The sequence below is a fragment of the Larus michahellis genome, chromosome 1 (genome assembly GCF_964199755.1).
Source record: "Larus michahellis chromosome 1, bLarMic1.1, whole genome shotgun sequence".
NCBI lineage: Eukaryota > Metazoa > Chordata > Aves > Charadriiformes > Laridae > Larus > Larus michahellis.
Genome location: NC_133896.1, coordinates 104,067,717 through 104,093,671, shown reverse-complemented (window position 1 = coordinate 104,093,671; position 25,955 = coordinate 104,067,717). Strand labels below are relative to the sequence as shown.

Genomic DNA, 25,955 nt, shown 5'->3' with positions numbered 1-25,955 from the left:
ACTGCTATGGCGAGGAACAGGCTGAAAGACAATATCTCTGATACAAAAAAAAACAACAAAAAAACCCAGAAGAGAGCAACTAAACAAAGGCTGCTCCAGTCACTGAAACAAATATCTAAAAAATGTAACTATAACAGTAGCAAATTGTTTGGAATAGACATAAAATGCAAGTTTCAGAGCTGAAGTCACTGCCTAGATGAGAAAGAAATCATGAGAAGATGTTTCCATTGGATAGATTCACCTCTGTCTGCCTGCTGCATAGTCAGACAGTCCTCAGAGCATTTGGCAATGTAGTGACTGCTGTCAGGAAACAGTCTGTTCTCACATTTTTATGCCTCCCAGTAAAGCTGATCTGTGATCTGAGGAGAAGAGATACATCCTCTACAGCGAAAAACATTACAATAACACAGCTCACTAGGAGAACATCTACTTAGAATAATGTTAACTTGGTTTGTGCTTTGAGGAAGACACAAACGCAGGTATTTTGGGGATGGGGTGTACTATGGGAGGAGGCAGGAGAAGACTTGCTGCACACACACATGCTTTCAGTACAAAGCTTCCTGATGGTGAACCACATGGAGCAGAACTACAGAAATTCCAGGATCTAGCCTTTCTCTTCACTGGCAAACATGGCTCCCGAAGAAATGGTACCTAAACAAATGTGAGAGAAGAGTCTAGCTTCTTCACATCTTTCAGGTGAATGGAACCTTGTCCAATGAGAAGCAAATCGCAGAATAGCGCAGCAGTGACAGACAAAAGCTCTGATCCGACAGTCAGGGCATACTGCTGTGCTCACGCAGGGCCCCAAAGACTTTAATAATCCTCCACAGAAGCAAGGCAATCTCTTTGCACACTATCAACTACGACACCAGGACCTAATTCAGTATTCAGCTCCACACCCCCATCATGCTGGCAATAATTCAGAGTTGGTGAGACAACTTGTAAAGGGGAAAAAAAAAAAAGCAGTGTTTTAAACCTCTCTAATTTAATCTTAGCTTTTTATGTGTCTAACATCAAAGCATTTTTTCACTTCTATTTAATCAAAATTAATCACTAAGATTACTACAGTAATTTATGTTGGAGATTATTGAAATGAGTGTTTTATTAAAATCTGGTTTTATTAATAAAACACATTCTGGCTAAGGAATCATGCGAGTCTGCTATTAGAGACTATTAACTGGGAACTGGGAGTTAATCATAACAGTCATGCTGCCAGGTCCTTTGACAGCAACACACACTGGGTTTGTTTCTGCTTTTACTTCTACTAGCATATTCAAGTCAATTAGTTACCCTAGCACACGAGCGGTCAGAGTAACTCCTGTAAAACTGGGAAAGGAAACAAAGGTCCATGCACCTCAGTAGCTTTGAACAAAGAAACGGTAATCAGAAAGAGACTCACCAGCCTGATTAGTTGTGATGCTGACAGCAGCAAATTGTCTGGAAAGTGTACTCAAGTCAGATACCCCATTGACTGCATCAATCTCAAAAGTGTAATTGGTATGTGCCAAAAGGTCCACTACTGTCACCGTGGTGTTGGTGAGTCCAGTCTGACGAGGTAAGAATCGTACGTTGTCACTACACGGCTCGCACATCTTGATGTTTCCTCCACATTTTTTGCAAACGATGTTGAAAGTGACATCTTTCCGACCTCCAGTGTCAAGAGGCCAGCTCCAGTCCAGGATAACAGATGTTTCGTTGATGTTAGAGATAACGTTTCTTGGAGCAGATGGTGGTCCTATACAAGGAAACAGGAAATCAGAGGGATGAGATTTTCTGTAGTGCTCTGAGACGGAAGTAACAAGGGCACAAAAATACAAAAGTCAAAACCATAAAAAACCCAAACTCTTCTAGTTATTTTCTGTAGAGACTCCTGAAATATTTCACTGGACCACATGCCTAGAGTATCAACGACCATGTTTTCTTATAGACAGACAGTACCCTCAAGGTGCAGTTCAGGATTGAGGGCTGAAAATATTGGTAGCAATTTAAAAATCCTAGCCTCTCCTTCTTGAGCCTGACAGGGAACAAGAAGGAGGAAATGAAAGTAGAAAGACATAAACCCAGCCCACCAATTTTTGGTAGCCTGTCCAGCACGTAAGAAGACATGGGAGGCAGTGGATGGCTGACTGCAATGGGACATGAGAGGAAGCAAGCAAGCTGCTGAGATACAGATGGAGGAGCAAGATTGACAGCCCCGAGCGTAGTGATGCTACTCACTGGTGCAAGCCATGGATGGAGGGTCTTTCTCAGAGCGAAAGTAATTCTTTTCACACCTGCAGTTCAGAGACGCATCTTCATAGGTAGAGCTGTGAGGTGGGCATTTGGCACACTTCACGTTGCCGGCAGAGGCTTTGTAGAACCCAGGTCGACAAGCTGCAAAATAACAGGAGTACAGTTTTAAATTCCATGGACATCTCCTCGATTTTAACATGCAGCTTTGTTACTGTCAGGGACCTATACATATGCAGATCTCATTTTGCAGACATTTATAGTCTAAAAATACAGATTTTTCTCATAATGAGAAAAATCTGATGGAAATAAAGCCTCTCGTTAGAATAGATATCTTCATGCATCAACTTGGATTTGCGTTTAATTTTGCCTGGAAAACAAAACAGTGTATTGCACCACTAAGGAGAAACATTTTCTATGTTGCATTTTGAGAACTTCACTTATTTTTCCTCTCTTCTGGTTAATTTACCAAATATTGTACCTATCCTGTATAAGAAGCTAACTTTATCCTCTCTCTGCTACCAAGGTTCGCTTACAAGGGCACACTAATTGTAAACTATGTCTCATCGGTTCAGCAGGACTAAGCAAGCCAAACCCAAGAAAACCACCTGAACAGTAAAAAGGTGTATTCCATTGCTGAAGGACCATACATCAGGCTCAATGAGCTGCTTCTGATACTACAAGGAACTTGCATGGTCTGTATGAGACGGATGCTTTTTACATTAACCCAGTCCTCTAGGGATGGTGCTTGAACCCTCAAAAGTTGCTTCTGAAAAACTCTGGGTGGTGGTGTTTCATTAACACTGGCACACTCTCTCTGTTTTCATTCCTGTTGCATTTCAGACTGATTCAGGGCCATGTTTGCATCAGAAGAAAACAGCCTTTGAAGTAAGTTACAGAAATGAACAATTTAGCAAATGAACAATTTATCAAATAACTTTTTATGAAAAAGCCATGCAGTGAAATAACACTGTTGACTTCCTTCCACCAAGATGATATCACCATTAAAAAAAGAAAAAAAAAAAAGAAAAAAAAAAAGACCAAACCCAGATAAGAATTCAGCAGACTCTTCTGTTCAGTTGTTGCTTCCCCCAAGACACACATCTTTGTCCAAATGGAATTTGCCAAGTAAAAACATTGTGGCTGACACTGGTCACCCGCAGACCTGTACTCATACCTACAACAACCACACACAAACAGACAACGTAACAAAAGGGAGCACATCTTAAAATGCGTTCACCTTTTGCTACACTTGGGTTCCACAGCAAACACTGCCTAATGCACAAGCACACCAGGAAAACACCAATACATTCTCATTACAAATATAATGTAAAAAAAAAAAAAAAAAAAGAAAAAAGAAAAAAGAGTAATACTGATTAAAACATAACTTCTTATTGTGCCTAGAGCCCAGAAATTTAGGCTTAAATAAAATTGTCCAGGACCTGTCACAGAACTAAATGTTAATTTGAAGCCAAAAAAATGGGTTCACCAGTCTTAGCATAAGCCTAAACAGGGACACCCTTTTTGGTTTTGCTTATGGAGATGAACTGATTCATAAACGTAGTATAAAATCCAAGATACAAGACTATATGATCTTTTGTGTTCATTCATCCACTGCCTAAATAGAAAAGTGTTTGTACGGGTAGCTGGAGGTGGAAAAAAAGTTCAGAACAAAAATCCTAGCATCTTTGTAAGTGATGGAGGAGAGAGGGAAGCTGCAGCATTAAACTGGATGTTCAGCTTCCATGTTATCCAAATCTATAACCAAAACCTAACTGAATATCCAGTTAGGAAAATTTGTTGATTAATTCCTGGTGCCAAACACCAGAGTAAAATGCACGGACAAGTAGACAGAGAACAAGACCCTGCACAGTTGTATGTCCCACTCCAAAACATCTTAATAAAGGAAACCCTCCTCAATACCACATGGAACACGGCGCGAGAAGCACGAAACCTTTTGCAAGGAAGCGCTAATCTCAGCCACTCTTCACCACTTCACAGCCCTTGCAAACCAAGGTGCCTGGCTGCAGCTGCTACCTCCCACTTCCATGCCAGCAAAGCAGCTGGGAAAGACGCCTCCCACTCCAAGTCCTCTCCTGCAAACCCTGAGGAAATGATCCCGAGTTTGAGCCTCCGAGGCGTGGGCCCACCAGGCAATCTGTGAAAGCCAAACTGCTGAAAATGACCTTGTGATGAAGTTCCCAGAGCCTAATGCCACCCCGATGGACCTGGCACAGTCTGTCCCCCTTCAGCCAGCTTTCCTCATGTTTCTGTCTCCTCAAAAGCTGCAAGGGCGTGTAGGGATTTCTGTTTAACTTAAGGAAATAAAGGAAACCTCACCTCCTCTTAAACACCTCCACTAGAAGAAAATGCAGCAGGAAACAGAGTTGGCTTTTTTGGTTTCGTTGTTATTGTTGCAGTCTTTTAAGACTCTAATCTCATTCCCTCCCAAATCCTGCCCCATGACACATGTGCCGTACCTAGAGCGAGCCTCCTCAGTCTCCCTCTGGCTGACAGAGGAGCCTCAAGTGATTTTACTGTCTCTGGGCACGGCACAGCTGTTTCTGGCCCTAAGACAAGGAGCTAAGCAGAAAAGAACGGTTGCCAAACGCACTCTTACCAGCTCTAGTAACTAAGCAAACACATTAAGGAATAAACACTGCACTGCATCTGTCCAGCTAATTACACAGCACTTTCAACAAAACTTCCCATGGAAACTTACTGCCAGGTGTTAAACTCAAATGGTTTTGTTGAGCCGTATCTACTCAGCTTGAAGGGACATTTTTATATTTATGGGCAGGCATACACGAGACAAAGATGAATTTATGAATATATACAGTACATTTTTTTTTATTTTTTAGTAATTTTATATACCAGTTTAATGGAAAGATTGGAAAAAGACTAATAACCTAAAACTGAACCTTTGTCATGTGGTTGGTCTTCCTACAAGACACAATTTCCACTGCTTATTAAGCATAATTTATTCATAGCATCATAACACGTGAGCGTTCATTTACAGGATGGAACTACAGTAAGACTAATTATCTGGGACACTTTCAAAGCACCTACCACTACCATTTTAATAAGATAATGAATTTAATATAGGTAAACAAGCTTGCATAAGAAGTGGACATACTTTGTGGGGTGAGAAAGAGAAAGGAAGGAATCAAACTACTCCATTAATAAACGTCTGTCTCATCCCTCGGGTGGAAATCCATAGACCTCAATTAAGAAAAGGGGGCGGTGGTGTGGGGCTAGAGAAAAAAGGAAGAAGAGGAGCATGCAGGAAGCGTCCTGGTAACATGAGATCAGGCTTTTGCTTTTCCAGAGGGACAGGGATTTCATCATTTCATGCTTCTGCTATCGCGGTACAGATTGAGCAGTCGTGGCAGGGGGACGAGCGGGTCGAACCCCTGCTGCCCTGGTATGCCCTAGCGAGGGCATCCCAAACTCCTGTCTTCCCCGCAGGCTGTCTCATGCTTTCTGTCTTTGTCTGTCAGACAAATTCACAACTGCAGCCCAAAGGAGGAAAAAAAAAAGCAATTATATGTGAAATTGAAGCTTCAAAAAGAGGGTGACAATAGAAAATGTTGTCAATGTACTTACTGTTAGTATTTTCCTAGATATTTTTAAATTCTGATATATAAGACAAAAAAAATGAGGCCACTACTTCAAAAAGGCATTAATTTTTTTTCATGTCAGAAAAATTGGATTACATGAACTGATGGGAGAAGGTTTGGCTTTTTGAGGTGAATACCATGGCTTTGGTTTCAGTCAGGTTGAAAATAAAAGCACTAGCACACACAGAGTCTTCACAGAATCTGTAATTTCAGCATGGGAACCAGCTGTGAGCAGCACTTGCTTTTTCTCAACATTTTCTTCCAGAAACTAAAAACTTTTTCTTTCCCTCACAAGAGGGAAAGATGCGAGAGGAAGTAGATGCAATAGGCCAGGAAGAAAATCCTCTCATCACACTAAAAGGGAAACTTTCAGAGTTTCTACATTCATGATATAAATTCTACAGCAAGGCTGTTTGGATTTGCTTTTTAAGATCTCCTCAAGTCAGATGGCTGATCTCTGTCAATCCTGGTAACTGCTATGATAACTCCAACCTGAAATATTATTTTAAAACTGTATGCAGTCTGATTTCAATCTCTCTTATTTGAGCATGAGCCACACTGACTTTACTGAAGTCACCTCCTGGTAAGAGTTTCAGGACTGCTATTGTCCTCGTTACTGGATGAAAATGAATTTCCTTAAGCTATAACTGATGAGTCTGTCTCAGTGACGGAGAGCAGGGAAAGTTATTTCAGTGAAAGAAAAACAAATGCATGCAGCAATCTATGGTTGTTACCGCTAAAAGAAATGTGACTGTCTTTTCAACAGCAAAGTTAATTTTGCCTCTGTTTGACTAATCTGTTTGAGATGAAAACATGGTCCTAATTAAGGGTTAAATGATTCATTTCAATTTGAATTAACTTTAAATTAAAATATAAAGCTGTTAGCAAATAGGAGCATTTTAGTATTCAGACCCTGCAGCCCCTACACACAGAGCAATATCACCAATTCCCAACTGTAAACACCAACTAACACCCGTGCCCGTGCTGCTGGAGCAGATGAGTTCCCAGCCCCGCTACCCCAGGCCTGTCGGAGCCCATGTCCCTGCACAAGGTCAAAGAGATTCTTTATGTGCAAAACGAGCCGCGCTCACCGGTCCTACAGGAACTCTGCATTTTGTGCTCTGAATAGAGGCGCGGTGCTTCGAGGCAAGGCCCAAGCATCACGGCGCACCGGCAGCCAGCACACGCAGCCAGGAAACCGGGCATGCAACGGGCAGCATCCACCAAGCGACCGAGTGGTTCCTTCCGTTGTTCCTCTGCTCTTCGATAAAAAACCCCGGGGGCAAAACACCCCTCTGGCATTAAACAGCAGCATTTAGAAAAAAGGGAATTCAATCATAAACCCATACAGCTCACGGATACCTTAACTTTTCCCCATCGCGTGCATTAGCAAGACGGATGACAGCAACCCTGGGACAAGCCTCCTGCCCCTATCCCCTGCAGAGAAGGCAGGGAAGCACCCCCCATGCATGTGGTCCATGTTAGAGGGGCTTTGCAAACCACTCCCACTGTCACCTGTGGAAACAGCATGCCAATGAGCAGCAGCAGAGGTCCTTACACTTGATCTGAAGCCACAGGACGACCTTTGGCTGTGCAGGTGTGCTGGGAAATGAATGCTACCGACTGGCTCACCTTGATGCCTGCGTAGAGCCTTGCAACTTTGCAATGTTCTCAAGTCGCTTTAAAAAACATTTACATGGCTCTTTTTTTCACTACGCATATTATGGTCGTGTTCTGGAGAGGCCAACAGCACTGTGTTTATCCCCACTACTAGAATTGCACATTCACCCACCCATACATACACACGCACATGCAAAATGAGACGTAACACAGCTATCAGCTTGTGAAAACGGATGGCGTAACAAGCAGCGTAGATTAACCTTATAAAACTCTCAAAACCATTTTATTTTCCTTGGGCGAGTCATTTCCCTTCTTGCATTTGTTCGTATCTTTGAGAAACAACAAAAAGGTGAAAATCATGATTAACTTTAAATGAAGATTTTAAAACTGTTCATTTCACACTTCCGTCACAAATTATATCCAGCCATATGTGTTATTCTTGCTATATTAAAAATCACACTATATAGGTACAGTATAGTTCTGGCTCAGATACATCAAGCATAGGAAAAGAAGGTTGAACTCTGCCCTGAGTTGTCCCGCCCTCAGTTTGTATCACGTGCCATTCGCAAAACTGGAAATGTCTCATTTTTTCCTCCCTTCTTCACTACGGCACCCCGCTCCACAGGACACAATGCTTTATAATGCAGGTTATAATGCAGGTTTCCCGCAAAATCCCGCAGAGCAGGGAAGCCACCTTCAGCAGCTCTCATTGCCCTTTAATATGTGAAAAGCCACATGATCTATGGCATTACATACGTGCACATCCTCTCTCTCTCCTGGGCCTCTAGGTACCTTCTTGCACACCCACCTAGCCCAAACGGGTTTCTAAAAATTACAGTGTATCTTTGATTCTTATTTCCACGGAACTGAAGGCATGCTTTTTGTTACCAGATCCGAATAAACAGTAAGACACCACTTAAGGGAAGAGGTCTCAAAGCTAAGTGCTGCTCCTTACAGTAGAAAAAGAGGTTCAGGGCTGAATGTCAGTGCTACGCTTCAACAGCTGAGGAGGAGGAAGAGGAGGGAGGCAGCCCTAATGCTTGTCAGCAGGTGGGGATCCCCATGGAAGGCTACTGCTGCACAGGCAGAGCACGCTTTCTCTTTGCTGGGCTGCGGCGCTGGCACGCACGCTGTCTGTGCTCAGGAGAGGATGGAAATTAGATTGAGAAAGACTTTCATGGGGGCTAAAAGCTCTGGTGGGTATGGGCCCCGTTACTGCCAAGGTAAGACTATCTCCAGGTCAAGGTAAGGACATCGTCTCTCTTTCATTGCCCATCAGAGTCTGTTCTGTTTGTTGGGGAAATAAAAACTTAAAATTATTCTTAGCATTCTTTGTGTTCTTACATTGTCGTGCCTGTAGTCTTCAACACGCTATACATAATACCCAAAGTAATTACAAAACAGGTAGCGCTGGAACCGGCAGCAGAAGCAACCCAGTCATTTTTGCTAAGCGTTACAAACAAATTAACAAAATCTCACATTGCATTTTCTGTGCACAAGATACACTTTTTACTCTGAAAATCCAGGCATAAAACTAAAAGTTGCATTTTAAGTACTGAAGTGAATTCCCACCACTCCTTTCATTATTAGCTGTGCAATAGCTCTGGAAAAATGCAGCTGGTTATTACTATAATTTATCTTCGGGGGGAAAACTACTGCAGATGGAAACATGCTTCATGTATGCTTTTGCATCTCTAGACTGGAAAATACAGTAATCACAGCCAAAGCCGCTGACGGATTTGGAGAACTAGTGCAGCTGTCCACTGCTAGAAGAAATCAACAACAGAGCTGGTGCAATGTCTTCCCTATCACTAGGCCTCCTCCAACAGTAGGAGGCCAATAACTGTGGGCTCAGGAAACGATCTGTCTTCTCTCCGCTGTTTCCTGCCCCTCCAGCCTTTGTGCCAGCAGGACGGACCGTGTGGTATGCACAGGGCAAGGATTCGGTGCAACGTGACACTGAAATGCCTCTAGAAAAATCCTCTTCAGAATGAGCACTTTTCATTTTTTTACACCTGAAATCTGCTGCTAGCACAAAACACACATTCAGTAGTATTTAATCTTACTCAGGAGTAAATTTCTGCTTTTTCCTCCCCACTTCATATTTTATGGTGATCTGTGACCTTAACGTATTTTAATCAGATGCTTTTTAAATTGGCTTTACTCCCAGGTCAAGTCATGCAGCAGAAACAATTCCTGTTCTTTGTTTAATAACTGTTACTGGCAGACATATTAATTATATGTACATAAGAGATAGCTTTATCCTGAGGGAATAACACTGCACCTTTCAACTGCAGTCTGCAATAGCTCCACATTATGCCTTGCAGGCTTCTGTATCTCTTTTTACGAAGTACATTACAGACACGATTGCTACCAGCAATACTGTTGAAAGTGCAATGTCAAAGGTAGTAGGGCTAAACCACAGCGTTACAGCAAAGATGCTCTCGCTTGTGGGTACACAATATCCTATTTCAAAATGCATAAGGCATTTCAGCTGCTTTGCAGGCAGTTTTAGGGAAAATAAATCTTTCATTAATAGGAAAACATGGAGAACCACAGCCTTGATTCAGAATTAAAGCAAGATAAACAAAGTTCTACATTAATTCCACCCATGCTTAGTGAATCATTTAAGCAAGTATTTAAACAGGGAATTTAATAAACCTATGTTTACACGCACTGTCTTTCACTTTCCCTAAACAAGATGTTTTCCTGAAGCAGAGCCTGGACATGCTGAGATCTATTAAGCTATCATTTTGTCAAGCAAAGAAATGCCGCTTTCTGTTTTTTTAAAACTTAATTTAATCTATACAGAGATGAAAAATAACTTTCTAATTCAAGAAGCATTGTAATAAGTAAATAAATAAATAAGTCTAAATTAAAGAAATACCAGAAAAAAAAAACGCACCAGCATCAACTTGAACAAGAAAAAAAGGTTGTACAAACACACACAAGGAATCTGGAAGTTTTAAATGACCATTTGGCAAGGATAAAAAGTGAAGAGATACTTTTTCCTTGAACTAAAATTACACTATGGACTCCTCAAAGGCAAACTAGACAAAGGACCCCAACAGCTTCAAACAATAAATGTTTTCTAACGTCAGGTCGAGAGACAGGGATAATCACAGTACCACTCTGATTTAGTCTTTCCTCAACTTCCCCTCTCTATGTCAGAATTTTTAAAAAAACAAATACGCAAACAAGAACAACCAACCAACCCACCCTGTCCCGCAGAGCAAACCAAGCAGACCTGGCAGACACGGCAGGCCCTCTCCCACAGGACACGAGCTCCTGGGAAGATGTTTCCTTTCCAGCTCAGTGGCAAAAACAAGATAGTGCCTGGCAATCCTCTCGGGCTAGATCTGGCTAGTAAGTGAAAAATCAACTTTCATAACTTCAGGATGTTTATACAATTTCTTTGTGCCTGGAACCAGGTCACATTAACAGGTTAACAAATATGAAAGGTAATATAAATAAAGAACAAATGAATTGTCATACAGATTACATCTAGCCCTAGCACTTTCCCTGATGCCTATCTTGCATCTAACAGTAGCACCATATAGAAAGTGCAAGAGAGAGGCCAATAGGGGATGATCATTTGCCACCCCTCATTATTTCACCCTCATCCCTACAACCTAGATATTATTTCAAAGACTTGGTAACCCAAGGCTTGATATATGTGCTATTTTCTTTTTTAACAAAGATAAATTGTGATAATCCTCCATTGTACTGTCCTTAATATAGCACATCCAATGTTTTTTTGCTAATTATTGGTCTCAATAAATTTCTCTGACGTTCCTCTCCAGTCTAGGTAGTCGATGTGAAGTAATACATCCTTCCATCAGTTTACCTTCAGATTTGGTAGCCTTTTAGCCAAATCTACGTATCCTTGGTTTTTATGATGAGACAGGGAGAACAGCTGTTCCTGATGTATTCTCTCTAAGCCATTCCTTACTGTACAAACATCTATCATGAACTTATCTTGAACAATCACAAACTTTCCAATCAGCTTTTAAGGGAATATCTTCTACGGCTTTGATTATACTCATCTCTAGTTCTGCAGCGTCATTTATCAGGTGGAAAAAGCTCTTATTCGTTTCGTAACGCTCCTGATGAAACCGATTGATTTATATATTGGATTACACTTTATCTCTTACCCTCTGTTTCTAATACATTTGGGATTTTGCTTTGTTTTTTATTTCCAGCAATCCATTGACCAGGCTTACCTCTCCCAGTCGTCTGTGTCAATGCACATATCCCAAGCCAAAATAGTTAATTCAGACATACAAAAAGTTTACATTTTCCCTCTGGGCAGAAGGGAAAATGATTTTGCATTTGCTGAGGCTCAATGTTCTTTTGCAGCTTTCCACCCTTGTTAACGCATGCAGAGGAGTGTTGCTGTCCCCATTTTGCAGGTGAAAAAATTAATGCAGAAGAGGCTTCAAACCCAATGTTCTTTCTTCCAGTGACACCTCCTAATCAAAATGCTGCCTGGTGGGTTATGCCATGTTACGAAGAGCTCAGCCCAGCTCCCCAGTGACATAGGTCCACTACTGCAATTAGCATGAATTAGTACTTTTGTTAGTAGTCTCAGCAGAGCTGTCAAATTAATTGGAAAAGAAATTTAACAAATGCCTTTCTCCTTAGAGATATTGTGTCGGGTCAGGGTTGAGGCACATTGATTGAGCAGTGTGGGGGAAGCTTATGTTCCTTACGCCCTCACTGAACCTGTTTTGTTGATAAAAAGAGAGAATTTAGGTTTCTGGAGCTGTTAATCCGGTGCCTGTCACAAGCAGCCTACTGACATAAAAAAGACAATCAATTTTATAATACTGAAATATTCCAGCTGCTGGTAAAAACAAACAAACAAACAAAAAAATAAAGAGGCTCAATTAATGACCACTGGCTAGAATATATATACATTCATTTTTTTCATGAACTCTAACCTTCTCACACCTCAAAGTTAGTTCTTTCAGTTTATCTCTTAATTGGCAGAGGTATCCAAAAGATAGTGCACTATTTCCCCAATTTTAAGATACTTCTAAATTCAACCTCCATAGGCAAGACAGGGCTAGATGCATGCCTTAAAGTTTAGGAAGCGAGCGCTGAGGATGCTATACTGTCCTCCCTTACAAAGAAAAAAAAAAAAAAAAAGTTGGCATTTTTAAGCACTTGGATTACCAGGAGATGAAAAGTTAGAATCGTGTGGCTATGCCTCATTCGATGAAGGCTACTGAATCCCTTACTGTTAGTTTCACTGCCAACTATTGACATATTGCTGCTTGAAGTCACTGAGAGGCGATGCTGGGAAAGAGAAGCTCTTAAGAAGAGAAATGGTGCTGCAATGGCAGGTGCTTAAACCTGCTGTATGAAAAAATTCCTGCGGTTTAAGCTGCTGGCATTATTTGCTGACATAAGTCTGGGACGTAATTTAGTGTATCAGAACACGGTTGTAATTTGTAACAGCGTGCAAGAAACAGGCATTGCTTTGCTAGTGATGTTGTTAATGTCACTTAATGGGTGCATCTACATAAGTGTTTTAGTTCAGATCTGGAGAGCACTTCTGAAGCAAAATCTCTCTTCTCCTCTCTTACCATGATCTGGTTCACAATGTAAAGTGGCTCCAGAGCACACAAATAGGTACATTGGTGACGCATTCCCTGCTACAGGCAGTCTACTGGACCTGATTAGAGGTATTCTGGAGTGAAACACATTGAATTGGTCATGGTATTGTGCTATATGGAAGGTAGGGTCCTTCATATCAGCTGCTTAATGCTACTGATCTGCTCCTACTTGGCCACGCTACCTGCTAATGCAGACTTAACTCATAATTACCAGCCTTCAAATATGTCAATGCAGTCAGCGTTGATGAAATTGTTAGATATTTCCATACGAAGAAAGACTCAAATAGTCCTGATAATGGGGAAAAAAAAGGATGATTTTATTATTGGTAAGCCATTAAACATATAAACAGCAAATAAACAGACATTATGGTCTGTATTTTACCATGTTTAATAGGACGTGGAATAGGCACAAAGAGAGGTTTCAGTGATTACTAAAGAAAGGCTTTAATGAGAAGACCGAAACATTATGGCTCATCATCATCCTAACAACCTCTCTTCTTCATTGGCCTTTTTCACTGACTGTACTTTCATCCTTCCAGTGGAAAGCCTGAAAATTAAACAGCTACAGCCTCTGGGGACATCTGTGCGCTGACAATCTCCTCCTCACAGCTGAAAGGAAAATCCCATGGCTTTTGCAAAACTATCTAAACAGTCAAGTGCAGTATTTATACACTGTATGCTTTAGCTTTTATCTGTGCTTCCTTGGTATTTTGCCTTTTTTAAAGAGAACTCTTAATTACTTAACATGCATTTTCTATGCATGCATTAAAAATGTCTAGCTTTGCAGGGTAAGCAATTATCTGCCGAACAAAAACCCAGTTACATGTAAATTTAAAAAAACCCCACAGTTCAGCATTTTTATTTACTCGCCTGGTACCTGTGTGAATTCAAGGGGGGTAGAATCTCAGCTGTTTAGAAAACAAAGAATCTGATGTATTGCATTTTACAGGGTATTTGCTACAGAATTAAATCTGGTGTAGTGGAGAAACTTTAAAACAGTAACAGCAACAAGAACTCAATATTCTCCAAAATCATTCATTTTGCAATGCAGAAAATTCATCGGAAGGGAGAGGAAACTAAGTTTCCAGTATTGCATTCTGTATATATTTTCTCTAACAAATGGTAGCGTGTGCTAGTATAAAATGCCACATGTTCAACTAACAGTTTTAAATTCTACTGCAGCTCAATACTAGAAGCAACTGAACATGACTGCATTTTATGGGGACAAGAACTGAAGAACAGCATCAAAATATATTTAATGACTCTGCATGGTTTTATACAAACACTTATGCTGTGTAGACATCATACCATTTTCTGACTGAAAGAAGAATATTGTGAACGCAAAGGATTTACCTATATCATTGTTTTTATTTTCATTTTTACACTTTCTGCCTTAACAATTCAAAAGCAGAAACCAAGGAGGCTGAAAGGACATACAGACCCCACAAAAGTTAAAAGCATTTAGGCAAAACCACCATGAGATATAAAATTCTGCATCTATCAGATCTATCTATCATCTTCTCCATCAACTGATGGAGAAGAAGGGTTATGGTGGGATTTTTTCCTACTAGGAATATTCCCATGTACTCCCACTAGAATCCTTTGGTGTTGACTAAGAGTTTCGAGACACGTTCCAGTTGAGCTGAAATAATTTTTTGCTTCATCTTGGACATAAGAAAGTCAAGTTATGGCTGGTTACTTTGCTTAGCAAAACTCTGATCAGAGTACTGTTTCTAAAAGACCTATTTTACTTTTTCTGACCAAATCAGGTCATAAAACCTGATAGCACGTTTGATAATGAAGTAAATTATATGGTAGGATATTAAACCAAAATTGAATCTTACCGGGTCAGGGCAGTCCATTGCTGTCTAGGTTATAAGTGACATGCCATCACAGTGATGTATATAAAACACAGGAAATTGTTGCATATTAATAGAATAGTAGTTTAATCAGCCCTTTGAAGAATATCCAATATATTCAAGCACAGACATATTTTGATCTGGTTGTAACTGTAGTGAAAAGCCTATATTTTATCATTTAATAAAGCCTTTTAAATCTTCTATTATGTATGAAAATTAAAACAAGTTACAGCTATAGACAGTGGAGAAAATCTCAAGACAATGAAAAAGGTTTTCTTTCTTGGCTAAGTCTTATATTCAGTATTCGTATTTATTTATATTATTTTAAAGAACACAAAAGGATCTAGAAGGAAGCACTCTGCACTCTCTAAACTTACAGCCAAATAGTACAAATTAGCACATAAAACCAAACTTTATCATGTTTGTTGTGTCCAAGAGACTGTCCACAAACTATTTGTTTTATTGCTAACGAAAAAAATCAAATTAAACAAATCAGTTCAGATAACTGAAAAATATTCTTCTCGGATTGCTTTTGACAAAGCTATAAGAAAAGTATGCCTATGTCCTCTATTCTTTTTTCTTCCATCACTCTGTATGCCATACGGCAAGAAACTCTCTCCCTGCCCTGATTCTCACAGATGTCCTTGCAAAGCCAGGGGTGTCCAGAGGTTCAAAACAAAGCAGGTGGAGGCTGCGAAGGCACAGAGCCTCACTGAGCACAGTATCCCCCACCGCAGAGCACACTTCTGAATGCACTCTCAGCAGTCCTACCCACACCAATAGATAGTAAAGGATGGATGACCCCAACATAACAAGGGGTATATAGCATATTTCTAACACCACCAAGGGTTATGCTGTTGAACATAAACAGAGTAGCTATTTTCTCCAATTAAAACAATCAAGTAAAGAAAGTCTGTTCTTGAAAAATAAAGTTATAACAGAAATAATTTTCTGATTATTAATGTGACTTCAATTGGGACAACTGGTTTCCAGCATACACGACACACTGGGCTTTTTGTCACTAAATACTACATTTGAAAAAATGGCCAGTTGAACATCCAGAAGTAGACAACACCAAGTACTGGACAAGAAACTCCCCTTCCAGACCCTGATTCTTAAATCAGAACCGCACTGAGACAGATAAAATGAAGGAAATACCATAAAACCATTACCTTGCTTTGCAGAAAAGATCCTAAGTTACGCAACACACTTGAAAGGATTTTTTTTTTTTTTTCAAGAAACAAGATATAAAATCCAGAGACAAATGAGATCCTAAGAATCCCTGCTGTCCTCCCAAGCAGACAGAGAGGAGAACAGGAAAAAGTTTCCTCCCTGTCTCAGCAAACGGTTACACGTCCCACACCCATTACTAACCACGTGCACTTCTGAGAACCCAGGACTGATAGATTGAAATCTACACCTAAGGTAAAGGCTTTGCAGGTTAGTTACATCATATATAAACTTCTTGGCCACAGCTGGAACTCCCAGCCCCATGCTGGGATGGTGTGTGCGACGCAGGCAGGAGCCAGCTCCGGAGGCAACCTGCTGTAGCTCGTCCAGAGCCTGCTCAAGGATTCAGCTTGGGACAGCACTGGACTACTAGAAGAGGTTATCAAACTGTGCCTTTCTGCAAAGCCATAGTCCAGCAGATCATGAACTCTCATTTCATCACCAAACCCCCAGAATAAGTGTGTACATCAGTAGTGAGCATCCCATATGCAGGTTTTCTCCTATATAAGCGGCTCTGTGCTTCAAACAGATGAATCCAGTTAGTTGAAGTATCATAGAAACCTTGCAACAGTAAATGCAAAAACTTTCATAGACATGCTCTGCAGCCAATATAAACCTTGGTGCCCACATAAATCAGTAAAGCTTTTATATATTGTTTTTCTTGCTCTTCTTGCTGCCTGCGCTGTATGTCAGATTAGAAATATAGAACAAGCGCTTATGATAGGCAAGTATAACTGTATTTTGAAGGTACTGTCAAAGTGCATTAGTGAAATGCAATATAAGAGCTTAACTAATCTGAAACGATCTTCCACTAACATGAATGTCACTAATACTGTGGTCTGCTGTACTGACACCATGAGGTAAGACTAAGACAGCTTTCCACAGTTATAAACCTGGCACCGCAAATCCAACATCACGCTGTAGCAGCTTATTAAGCACTCACATCCACACTGGTGCCAAGAAAATAGCACAGACAACCCTTCATTTTGGCTTATAAGATGGTTCCCATCTTATAAATTAACTGTGCAGAGAACCTCCTTTGGACTGCCTTCAATTCCGACAAAATGCCCTTATCTGAACAATGCCTGGCCAGCAACTTAAGGGCAGGTAGCTTACTCAAGTACTGTCACAATTTCCTCCACTGCTCTGTGCCACTTGGGACAGGGATTATGAGCTTCTATGTTCAGGGGCACATAGTCCAGCTATAAACAGGGACACTGATTTGCACTGACCGGGAAGCCAGTCACTTTCAGATACAACTATAGTTGAATTTCTAACTCTTCCCTACCAAGGAAAACTTTGCTTCTGCATTTTGCCCTTTTCCCACTTCTTCTCTTGGTTACAGCAAACACTGGGTTAAATGTGTGTACAGCACATACTTGAAATAGGTTAGCAGCAACTAGCCTTGTTATTCTTGATGAATAATGTAACTTAAGAGCTGTAATAAGCACAACTGATTTAATAGCTGCCAACAGTCCCAGTTTAGAAAAGAGTGATGCAATGCTTGTAAATTTGTCTTGAATCATATAAATCCCCCCTGCTACCTTGCAAGCAGTTGGAAACGTAATTGCCCTGCCTGCTTAGCAGCACCCTCCTTTTGCTTTGCTTTATCAGTAGCAATGGTTCTCTGACTCCTGCCCTCAACTTTTCAGAAGTTACTCAGAGACTGATACCACCATGATCAATTCCATACGAGACTCTCACCCCCATTTAATAGGTAGCCACTTACAAAGTTCAGAAGAAAAGATTAAACTCAATGGATCACTGTGGGGAAGAATCATGGAATCATAGAATGGTTCGGGTTGGCAGAGACCTTAAAGATCACTTAGTTCCACCCCCCTGCCACGGGCAGGGACACCTCCCACTAGACGAGGCTGCTCAAAGCCTCATCCAGCCTGGCCTTGAACACTTCCAGGCATGGAGCATCCACAGCTTCTCTGGGCAACCTGTTCCAGTGCCTCACCACCCTTAAAATAAAGAATTTCTTCCTAAAGAAGGAACAGCACTTGCCAGCTGACTTTTCTAATGAACAAAGGGACACTTGGAGCACTTTCTGCACGTCCTACAATTCTTTCACTCTGAATCTGCAGGGGAAAAAAATAATTATCTAAAATTCACCACAAGAAACATTCAGCTGCCTAGCGGCCAGGACAGAAGTTCTAGACTTCTGGCTTGTAGGACAATTTGTACCTATCAGTCTTTGTATATCTGTACAACTGACAGCTCTGAAATGCAAGCTAGTTTCAGACACGTGACTGCTTAGAGAATCGAAACTGCTGTTACCAATTCTTTCTATCCTCTTGAAAATATCAGTTGTTAATATCACATTAACAAACTCTAGATTTGCATTTAATACTGAAAATACCCCCCTGCCCCTCTCTTCATTCACTCTTTGAAGTCTCCAATGAGGTTTGGACTTTATTTTTCTCTCATTCTTCTTACAGTCTTTTCTCCATCTTTTACAACTGTGGCACATCAAAGCCAGAACAGGAGTTAGGGCTCAACCACCAGTATATTCTGTCAAATATGTTCACTATGTTCTATAAAAAGCAACTTCTAAAACTCCTGGGTTACAACGTGCCCACCTCACAAGCTTAAGGCAACACAATTCCAGCCTCTGCAACAGCATAACGAGACTTCCAAAGTGGTGGGGGAAGGAAAATAAAGCTCTCAGACATTAGGAATGCTTATCCATGGTGGTTCATTCTGTATGGCTAACGTTCAACTATTTTAAGAAAGCCGTAACACCAAGCAAAACCAACCCATCTTTCCCCTTGCATCTGAAATGTGGGGAAAGATACAGTGGAGCTCCCTCTCCATTTTTCTCTACCCTTTTGTCTACTTCAGGTTTTCTTACAAAGAGAACTTTCCCTAAGAAAAGGTTTTTAAAAAAGAAACCTGTGGCTTTTGATTAGATAATTTCCATCCCAGAAAAGCGTTGTACAGCCAAAACAATTTCAAAATGAAGCCTGTGAGCAAACGTCAAGTTGGACTTTCTAATAGGTGAAAAACAGAGGGAAGGAAATACATAAAACATAAAGAAAACAGTAGAAAATAATCATAAAGCAACAACAGGAGAGACTACATATTATTAATTAGCATTTTACCCATCTAATTTCTATCATTTTTGAATAAGCCTACTACTTCCAACACTGATTTGCACTAAGATACCACAGTCCAAGTACAAAGTAAAAGCTGTGTGCAATATCTAAACAGTATCCTTCCTAATAAACAGGAAAAAGTTACTGTGGTGTTTTCACAGCCAAATATTCTGTGAATCCCAGATTACCAAAATAACTCAGTTTTATAAGAGCTCTTGAAGCAGTTCCAATTTAAGCAAGAGAAGAGTTGGCCTGAATGAGCAGTGAGGAGTCCATGTGATTATTCAGCCTTTGCGTTCACTAAATTTAACATCAGCTCTTTGGGGAAGGACTCCCAGAGATGAGACAGAAGGCGGCCAGTTAGACTCTGCCAAGTTCAGTGGTGAAAAACTTGGAGTGACAACCCAGTTATCTAATTGTTAGCAGCAGGCAGCAGCAGCAGTTTTAAGTAGCAAATTAGTATGTTCAGGGGTTATGCAAAACAAGAATAATTCACAACAAACTGGTATCCAGAGCACTTCTAATCAGCCACAATCTGAAAATCCTGAATTCCCATTAAAATAAATTGGAATTGCATTTGCTTCTACCTAGCCTGATTTTAACTGCAGGAGTGTTGAGGGCTGAAAACACATTAGCAGGGGCTTGGCTTTATCTATAGACTTTATCTCTCTAATTATATACTCAAGACAGGGGAAAATGAGCATGCAAAATAACGGAAAAGTTATTAAAAAGTTATTATACAGGCTAATCTTTTGCCCACATATGGAAAACAGGGTCCAACTTTGAGTCCAGGAGACCCCAAATGACTGCTCAGCTACTGAAGCAGTGGCTTAGTTCAGGGGTAGATAAAGAGAACAGAAAACATACAAAGAAGAACAGGGGGGAGGGGGAAACCTCTGCTCTGCCAAAATTTAAAAGGTCATTTCCAGGGGTGACAGCAGTGAAAGGGCACATGATCAGATTGTAAACGATAAATAACCAGTCAACATGGGAAAAGTAGGTAAGGTTGATCTTGCCTCTGGGGGGAGACTGAAAGTCCTATCAAGATCCCTGCCTGCCCACTTTGATGGCCCTGCACTAAGGTCCTTCCTCACTCTCTCTCTCCGCTCAAGACAGGGCCAGGAACTTTTTGGATGGGCCTTTAGAACCCATGAGAAAGAAATACTTTTTCATCATCACATATTCACAAGTAGAAACACAGACCACAAATAACAAGCACCTAGGATTGATCACTGCCAGAAAAAAGGACACTGGACTAGAAAACCACTTGTCCCCATCCATTCTACATGGTAGTCCCTAGGTTTTGTAGAATTACACCAGTATAACTGGCTAAGGTATGTTTTTCTCTTTCCGCAATTGCTATAGAAACTTCCATGTATCAATATTTTTCTTAGCTATATCTTCAAACTCTAATCTGAAGGTTTGCATTTTTATATCCAGCAATAAAATAAGACCACTCCCTCCTTTGCAGCAACTGAAACATATTCCCAACGGTACTAACAAGTACTTGTAAAAAACATTACAAAAAAAAAAGCTTTCAGAAAATCATACAAAAATATTCGCTTTCTTATTATTATTTTGGCTTGGGCTGTGTTTAGAAGTAGACAACAGAGTTCAAACATGACTGACACCATAAGAGGTTATCATGAGCAACAGTTACCGCATTTGTGTATGTTCTTCACCCGCTGTAAATATGTGACTGTAAAATGCAGTTTGTGTAAGCTTCCTTCATTGTTTACCCTGGGCTACAGGCATGGCAGATGCTTGCCCGTCCCCCACACCATGACTTACTCAGCTGCAGTAACTCCTATGCACAGGTAAGCTCTAAGAGAACAACTGCAACCTGTATTAAACCATTGCAAGAGGTTTCAGAAGATCCAAAGTAATTCAAGCATGTATCTGTGCTCTGCGTGGAAACATTTAATACAATTTTATTTTGTTTTGCTGATGCTAATCACATCTCAGATAACAACTAAAGAAAGATGGACCACCTAAACGTGCGTATTAACCTATTGTAGTTCCATGACTGTAAATCTCTCTGCACATCTTTTGCTTAACAGTCGTTTATATCAGCTTATCTTAAATAGCTTCTTAATCAATTCCAGTTAAAACAAAATTAGCCTGAAATTAACCCAGGATCTATACAAGAGTAGCACTAGCTTAAATAAATCAATTTCAAACAGCAACCTCCCCTAAAGCTACACAGCTTGCTGATGTGCCAAACAAGAATATAAGCACTAAATCCAAGAAAGAGTTTCTTAAATCAGAATAATGTCCACATCTGTGTTTGCAGTTATCTATTTAAGCTGTTCTCACTAATCGGGACATCAGCATATCTAATGGAAAAATCTGGATGTGAGCGAACAAGATTTCCTGATAAACATAGATCAAAAATCTATGCTAAAATACATACTACAAAATGACTGATTCTGGCATTTCTAAAATTTCTGTGGGAAAATCACAACACATGCTGGAAAGAGGCCAAAACCATACAAATGCTACAGCAGTAGTTTAATTATTTGATTCCCAAACTTTAGGATAGGACTGCTGAGTCCCATCTTATCTGTTTTTTCCATTTCTCACTGTCATTCCACAGTAGTATCCCAGGACTTCTCTATTTTTTCACTTTGCTTTCTTTACTTAGTTGAGCATTTCTTGAGTCTTATTCCTCAGCTCAGAGCCATGCCACCATTATAGCTCCTGTGACAGCTCTCACACATTTGGTCTGTCCTAGCTGGTCACCCTAGTGTGCAAAATAAACCACACCAAAACATCACAGTTGTGTTCTCATTATGTTCTCCTTTTCCTTTCACCTGTGCAATTATATTACAAGAACCATTTTCTGTGATTTCCTAAAGGCTTATTATCACATAGATACAGCAGAATATTTCCTTAATTTTCCAAAGAACAATTTTTAATTTTTCTTAGAGGTGGTGGCCAGGAAGGATTTCCCAGTTCTCCTACAAACAAGACTTTTGTCTTCATGGCTGCATCTAAAGTGCAAGGCACCCATCCAGCATTCTTATTTTGTAGCTGGTTTACTTGGTGCTTTATTTCCTTTAACGTGAAGTTTGGTGAATGCAGCTGTTTCTAGGATAACTTCCAATTTGGACAACGATTGATTTCTGTCAGCTTGATCTATGATGATTCAAATGGTTCTTGTTAACTGATATTTTCCCAGACAAATATGAAAATATATATTTATTTATATGTATAAATATGTTTTGTGTATATATAAGGAGAAATGTATAAGCACTAATAACTAAATGCAGTAACATTAGTTGTGGGAATTTCTTATTAGAAAGAACAATGCATATATTCCATTATTTACTGTTTTATATTCTTAAACATAAAGTATTAGAAACTTAACGCAATCATTTCCAGTGTTAGTATGTTGATTTCCTTTAGCTATCTGCCGTTTAATTAAGCTAAACGTAGTTGTTTGAATATCTGAGATACAGAGTTGACAGACATCACTAAGATCAACCTGTGGTACTGTGCAGAGTTTCAGGTTCTCTTCCACATAAAGCTGATTCAAGCAGCAGACTACCAAACATATTCCTATTTCAGAATAACCCGTTGTTGGAGTTCAAGATTTCTATTATCCTACTGTGAGAGAAATGACCTACTGAGTTCCATCCTCTTCCATCTCTTTGGAAATATTCATTCATTAGCCAACTCCAAGACCTACAACTCCTCCTTATACAGCTCCTGAGGCTGCAGGTTGCTGCTACACATGACGAGCTGGGCACAAGCAATGGAAAGTCCCTTTGTTACTCCACCCACCAATTTTCTGCCACCAAGATTAAGACCTAGCACAGAACAAAGCTAAGAACAACATTCTCTGGTTTATTTTACTGGTGAACTTTGGTATTCATAATGAATGAGGTAAGACCCAAAAAAAACAGAGAGCAAGAAAGAGAAAGATGATCAGTTATAATAAGCTGCTGAAGTTTTATTCAAATAGAAAGGATCTGACGTATGTGAGCCATTGAATAAAAAATAAAACAGTCTTCGGAAAAGCACTGCCAAAGTATAAGAACCGGCACGGACAATCTTTCCGAGATAAAGGGGTGAGCTGGCAGAGCAAGCACATGCACTGACTAATGTGAAAATAAATACAACCACATTCAGAGACATACTGGAACGTCATCAAGGCAGCATCTGAATTCTCCAAGGACAACTCAGCAACTCCAAGCATATTACCCATCCCCATAAAATGTCCTGGGCTAATGCTATTGCAGATGTGGCAAATGCAGATGACAAGACTAGATAAATGGATTGAAAACTTCAGTCAGCCCATATGAGGCATTTCAGAGAAATCAAGGCTGCACAGAGAAGACAAGCTAACCAAAAGCAGACAGTATTAAACTAAGGCCATAAATAGCTGTGCAATGGGATACTTCTGCAGAAAAAAGCCAACACAGGGTTGGTGTGTTGAATGATCTGTTGCTTCGAGATCGTACTTTTGAACTTCGTGCAATAGAAAGAGCAAAGCTACAACCAAGGCATCTTACATTCTTACCAAAACCTTAAAAAATACTATTGTATAAGGGATAGGACAATGAAATGTCTCTTTTGGAGTTGAAGAAAGAGCACCGTTCCCAGGCATGTCCAATCTTTCACCCAGTACGCTGGGAGAATTTGGTCCATCTACCCGTTACCTGGCGGTGAAGTGAATGTGTACTGTGTTTAGACTAGAAATGCTCAAACCTGTCCAGAAAAGCATCCAGAAAATTTCAGGAAACAAAACGTGGTATTTGTTTAGAAAGTCCAATTTTTTAAAAGTGGTTTCAACAGTTAACCAGAGGAAAAGAAAAAAACTGCTAAAATGTAACATTATTTGTAAAAGCCTAGGAGGTATTAATAAAAAGTGAGGCAAGCGCAAGAGAAAAATGCCTGTAGTCAAGAAACTAAAGCTAACATCTTAAAAGATGAAAAGGAAACTACTAAAAACAAATAGTGTAATGATTTGGCAAAGGAGATTCTGAGATCACCGTTTCAAACAAGTTTCAAGGTTGGATGTGACAAAGAACTACTGTAGAAAACTAGCAGTGCTATCATGTAGTAACCCAAAGCTAAGTACAAAATGACTCCAGAAGCTCTTTTCCAGCCCTAATATCTCTGTCTCCTACTTTCAACCTTTGCCATGACATGATTTTGTTATAAACAAAGAAGCATAATGACCTTGCTGCCTGTCAGCCATTAGACAAGCAAGTGTGAGCACCAAACACTGAAACGTGGTTACGACCCACATCTTGAGAACACGTGTTCTGGGACCTTGGAGTCTCCTCTGGCAAAGTATAATTTAAATGACTTGAACAGCTTTGTTCTTACCAGCTAAAACTCAAGTGTCTTGGCAGAGTGGTTGAGAAACGCTGTTGCAGCACTTCCCTACTCTAATCCTGGCATGAGCTACTGTTGTTAATCCTTTGCTTTCCTAAGAAAGAAATTCATTATTATTTTAAATAGTCATGGCAGATGCTGAACTGGTGCTATTCATGCACGCACAGAGAGATGGAGGGGCTTCTCTTTTTGCCCAAGTGATGCAACTGCACTGAAAGTTAATATCTTTCAATCATGCCCTTTAATCCTAATATTCGTGTAAAGAAGATACTTTGGACTCTTGACAAAAAAAAGGAACGACATGGATTTAAATGCATAGTAAAAAAGAGAAAGATTTTAAAGGTAGATTTCAGACTGAGCAAAGCGTTATCTACAGTCCACTTTTCGTATTTTCAGATAGGACAGTGAGATTCTTCAGAGTCTTAACTACCAATATGAAATTAGACAAAAACAAGGAGGGGGGGGGAACGTTACAAGAATAAAACAAATAAATACTGTGACAGATCCATGTGAATTACACCAGAAATATTTTGCTTGTATGGCTGTGGAAAGTTTGAAGAAATTATCTCCCTTTCTCTGATTATTTAGTTATTGTGTGTTTGATAACCCAAAAGAAAGGTGTCAAGGTAGCTGCGCAAGCACCCCCCAATCCTTTAGTTAGGGCTATATCACAAATAATCCAATCTTTTCAAATTAAATTCCTTCATTTTAAGTAATCATTCTCAATAAAGACAGAGAAAATGAAATTCCTTTTTGATGTAGTAATTCCTTACCACATTTCCACTGTACTTCAGGAAGAGGCTGCTATGTTGCAACTACTACAATAGGACTACTTTTGAACCTGTAACGTATAAGTGGGTGAGATGTAATACTCACAAACAGGAGGAGAAGAAAAACAGTGGCAGAAAGCAAAAAATTAAGATAAAAACTCAACCACCCCCAAAGGAGAGAATAGCAATCTTCAGGAAAAAAGGAATGCTATTAGAAAGCTGAAGATGCAATTCCCATTTTAAAAATGAAGTGTTAAATAAAGCCATTACTCACTGCCCCATGACAAGTATATAGCTTATTTTCTGAGAAATTATATAGTGTCTTTTTTGAAGTACTAAAAATTGAACAAATTTTCCAAAAAAATGGATGCATCTTACCTTTTAGACATGGGAAAAGGAACCTCTTATTGTACCTACACCGTAGTTATACTAAAGGTTTAGAAACACAGAATCTGGAAGTTATGCTTTCTGCCTCTAAAAAGAGGAAGTAGACAAACACTCTACCATGGGAAGACTTTTTTTGATATTTTGGTATTAGCCGGGTCTTTTGACAGTTGTT

At 40.0% G+C, this 25,955-nt stretch overlaps 1 protein-coding gene across 4 annotated transcripts in view; it reads right to left on the bottom strand.

The window, feature by feature from the left end:
* EPHA3 (EPH receptor A3) overlaps nucleotides 1-25,955 on the bottom strand; it is a 231,343-nt gene that overhangs the window by 77,214 nt on the left and 128,174 nt on the right. For all 4 annotated transcript variants that reach the window (XM_074597693.1, XM_074597664.1, XM_074597674.1 and 1 more), the window contains 2 exons: nucleotides 2,218-2,373; nucleotides 1,400-1,735 (listed from right to left, as the gene is read on the bottom strand). In XM_074597693.1, the coding sequence (XP_074453794.1) occupies nucleotides 1,400-1,735; nucleotides 2,218-2,373 (492 nt within the window). The remainder of the gene's footprint in view (nucleotides 1-1,399; nucleotides 1,736-2,217; nucleotides 2,374-25,955) is intronic.